Raw genomic sequence first — 4236 nt, forward strand, 5'->3', positions numbered from 1 at the left:
GTTATTAATACTGAATGTTCTCTTTCTATTCTCTTGTCCATTTGATAGATGAAAAAATGCTGTATCTTTGCTTTAATTTGCACTTCTTAAATTACCAGATTGAATGTCTCAAAATCAAAACCATTTCTCTACTAACAACCCCACCTGAATTTGTACTAATCCCAGATGGTGGCGTTTTAAAATAAAAATCCATATAAATACAATGCAAATACTCCATTTATTATCCTTATTCTCCTCTATGTGTCCTCAGAAAGCAAAGAAAGTAACTATAGTATATAATATATCATAATTCAATTGAGGAGATGCCTAATGTGTTTTGGAATTTTAATGTGGCTTATTATTACCAGATGTCTCATTTACATTAAATAAATACTTTTAGGAATCCGCAGGAAAAAAGTCACCAAGAAAGCAAGTACTGGATTTATTGGTTCAGCCTGTATTTATCAAGTGTTTTCCATGTGCCAGGCAGGGTGCTAGGTACCTGAGTTTCACAAGTAAACAAGATAAACATAGTCTCCCATCAAACAGTTTAACCTTGTGCAGAAGACAAACAAACGTCTGAGAAAGTTTTGGCTGGAGGGAACAGAACAGCTAACTCAGACTGACTGAAAAAATAAGTAAGTAGGTTAGCTCTCCTTAGAAGATTGCTAAGAATAAGGCTGGGCTTCAGGTTTGGATGGTCCAGTGTCCCCATTTTGTCATCAGAGAACCAGTTCTTCCATCTTTGCCTTTGCTCTGTCATTCCCAGGCTGCTTTCCTTCTGGTAGTGGGATGGCTGCCCATGGCTATTTGCACTTCATGCTCCCTTGTTAACTTGGGAGGTATGGGGACTTCCTGTGGTTCTTTTAAGACCTACAAAGGACCTTTCCAGAAGTCTCCAGCAAACCTCTCTTGGTGTCTCATTGACCAGAACTGGATCACGTACCCATTCCTGACAAAATCATTGGCAAAAAGAATAAGATTAGCCTTAAGGCAATCAGGCCTTCTCTTGGGGCAGAGAGTAGGGATCAGCTTTCTCTAAGGTGTATCTCTGAGCAACAGGTTATTGTAGATACCATGGGGGAAAAAAAAAAAACCTACTGGAAAGGAAGAAAAGAAGAAACAATATCCACTACAACAATAAAACAAGCAACTATGATTATCTGTACTACAGTTCAAGTCAGTGTGAGTGAAGAATGACATCTTTGCCATTTTCTTTTTAATGTCTCATAGGATCAGAGTGGCACCAGTGAGGAAGACAGCAGTCTCGAAGCTTGTATCAAACAATTGCCTAAAAGTGAAAGCTCCAAACTGGTGAGAATACTGGGTGTTTCATCCAATGTTCTTTTTCGGGATGAACTGTATATATTTTGGATCAGTTGTGTTTGCTTCTCTAGGAATCTTGATCTCTGAGACGGGGGGAAGCTATTCCATATAGCAAAGGACCCAAAGAAAAGTGTATTCTCCTACTTTCTTCATATGTGAATTGTGCTTTCTGGGACTAAAGAAGCAATCTCTTTTAAATCTTGTTTAATATTGGGTTTCTTTAAGGCTAGGGTGGTGCTGAATTAGTTCTAGAGGCACGAAAATAGATGTTAAATGTATTCCTGTGTTCATAATAAAAGATACTTAAACTTACCCAGGGGCTAGAGCATTAGGAGAGAGGCAGTTTTAGAGAACTCTTCCTCCTTATGTGTCCTAACGTTTCATATCTTGTTATTTAATATTTATGGAACTTTTACTGGGTACCGCGTGCTATCCTGTGTTCTACGTTCATTTTCTGATCCTCATAGCTGTAGGTGGCGATATTTTTCTTTTACATGTGCGGAAACTGAAGGCTTGCTTAGAGATGTTAACTAATTTGCGAAAGGCCACTCACTAGTATGTCGTAGACCTGGAGATTGATCTCATTCGGTCTGACTCCCAAGCCTTTGCTCATAATCTACCTTTCTGTTTTGCAGCCTAGCACTTCCAGGGTTAGACTGCAAGTTCTAGAAAGAAATGTGGGCTTTTTTTTCCCTCATTTTTTTCATAAATGTCTTATGAGTCTCAAAGAATTAATCACTTAGGCGGGTCACTGTGATTTTGTGACAGCACAGAGTTGTTCATTTTACTTCAGGGAGTTTGAAAAATCATCCATTGATCTTCTTTCAACTTTTATATATATCAGGACTGGCTTAGATTCCATATCTTGGGAAACGAACTGATTCTTTCAGGCTGAAGGAAAAGGACATTTCAGCAAGAGTGGAAATTATAATGGTCCACTCTTACACAAACCCTATGTGAGGCATCAAGAATAGTGGCACCAACAGATTATGACCATTGTTCTTGAACAAGACGCGCCAAAGTTACACTGTTCCCTTTCCAAAAGACAAACTGCATCTTTGCACTGAAGAGGATTGAGGAACATCAACGAATTTCAAACTCCAACTCCTTCGTTCATTTAAAAATACTACTGCGACTTCCCTGCTGGCGCAGTGGTTAAGAATCCGCCTGCCAATGCAGTGGACGCGGGTTCGAGCCCTGGTCCGGGAAGATCCCACATGCCGCGGAGCAACTAAGCCCGTGCGCCACAACTACTGAGCCTGCGCTCTAGAGCCCACGAGCCACAACTACTGAGCCCACGTGCCACAACTACTGAAGCCCACACGCCTAGAGCCCATGCTCCGCAACAAGGGATGCCACTGCAATGAGAAGCCCGCACACTGCAATGAAGAGTAGCCCCCGCTTGCCGCAACTAGAAAAGCCCGAGCGCAGCAATGAAGACCCAACGCAGCCAAAAATAAATTAATTAATTAATTTTTTAAAAATATTAAAAAAAAAACCCTGCTAACTGGTTCTTTTTGGCACTGTTTCTCCAAAGATAGATTAAGGAAAAATCTTTTAAAGCAACAGGGCTTTGCAAGTAGAGGCCCCTGATTTCATCCACAGAGGAAATGGTAAAAAGAGTGAGAACACGCCCTTGCTTGTTGGGAGAGGCAGGTAGTCCCACAGAGGCTCACTTATAGGCTGCAGGCAAAAGCCACCCGTCATCCACCCTCTGTTCCCAAGAAGGCAACACCAGTGATGGGGCTCCAAGTGCCAAAATAATTGAAGAGCCCCTCAGGCAGAGGACCTGAAAGACTAAGGATAATTTTTAGATTCTTTCATACTGCATTTTAATAAGAATAAAAGCTTCCCCAAACCCATTGACTGGTATTTTTCTTTCTCCCCTCCCCCCGCTCACCTCCTTCTCTTTTTGGTATTCTACAGTTTCTTTGTCACCATTTCCAATAGAATATCCATGGTCTAGTCAACTGAGGAAAGATAGCCAAATTTGAACAACTTTTATAGCATAAATATAAATATAAATGGCCTCGCATTGCTTGAGAGTGTGTCTAACTTGAGCAAGTTAGACCTCACCAAGCCTCAGTTTACTCATCTGAAGGATGGGAGTAACCAGGATGTTATGAGAAACAAATAGGCAATAAAGTATAAACATGTAGTAGAGTATAAGGTACATAGTTGGTGCTTAGCAAGTTCATGCATTGATTGAGAAAATATTTGCCAAATGCCACTATGTTCCAGGCACTGGAGATACAAAAGTGAACAAAAGGTACCAGAACGCGTGCCTTCATGGAGACTCATTCGTGGGTAGATGGGGGAAGGGAGATTAGATAATGCATAAATTAGCAAATTATATTAAATCATGAAATTGCTGTTCTTGAGGGTAAAAATTTCATCTGGCTCAACCTAACATATTCATTATTGTCTCATCATAAAGTACAGTTGACCCTTGAAAAATGCATTGGTTAGGGATGCTGACCTTCTGCACAGTGGAAAATCCATGTATAGCTTATAGTTATAAGGCCCCCTGTGTTCTGGGTTCCTCCACATCCACGGCTCCAACCAACCTCAGATGGCAGATTGTGTAGTATTATTGTATTTACTATTGAAAAAAATCCGTGTGTAAGTGGACCCACATGGTTCAAACCAATGTAGTTCAAGGGTCAACTGTATTAATAACAGTTCCTCATCACTAGTCATCATTTGATTGTTTCTATTTTGGGATTGGCACCAGCTCCCCTGCATTGCTGCACCATTCTAGGATGGTTGCTGGATGCACCTCGTCAGAGGACAGCATGTGATCTGTATGGGCCTTGACTCCTGTTACCTTAGTTTATGTCCGTTGGAAACAGTAAGCTCTAACCCTTCAAAGGTTGAATTCCTTGCTTCTTGTGGGAGCATATATCTCATCAGACACTGCTGGCCCCTACA

At 41.0% G+C, this 4236-nt stretch overlaps 1 protein-coding gene across 1 annotated transcript in view; it reads left to right on the forward strand.

Annotated features, from left to right (window-relative positions):
* PATJ (PATJ crumbs cell polarity complex component) overlaps positions 1 to 4236 on the forward strand; it is a 357124-nt gene that overhangs the window by 263969 nt on the left and 88919 nt on the right. The window contains exon 31 of the mRNA XM_007464279.1: positions 1213 to 1293. Within this exon, the coding sequence (XP_007464341.1) occupies positions 1213 to 1293 (81 nt within the window). The remainder of the gene's footprint in view (positions 1 to 1212; positions 1294 to 4236) is intronic.

This window comes from Lipotes vexillifer, unplaced genomic scaffold (genome assembly GCF_000442215.2).
Source record: "Lipotes vexillifer unplaced genomic scaffold, Lipotes_vexillifer_v1.1 scaffold47, whole genome shotgun sequence".
In the NCBI taxonomy this organism is placed as follows: domain Eukaryota; kingdom Metazoa; phylum Chordata; class Mammalia; order Artiodactyla; family Lipotidae; genus Lipotes; species Lipotes vexillifer.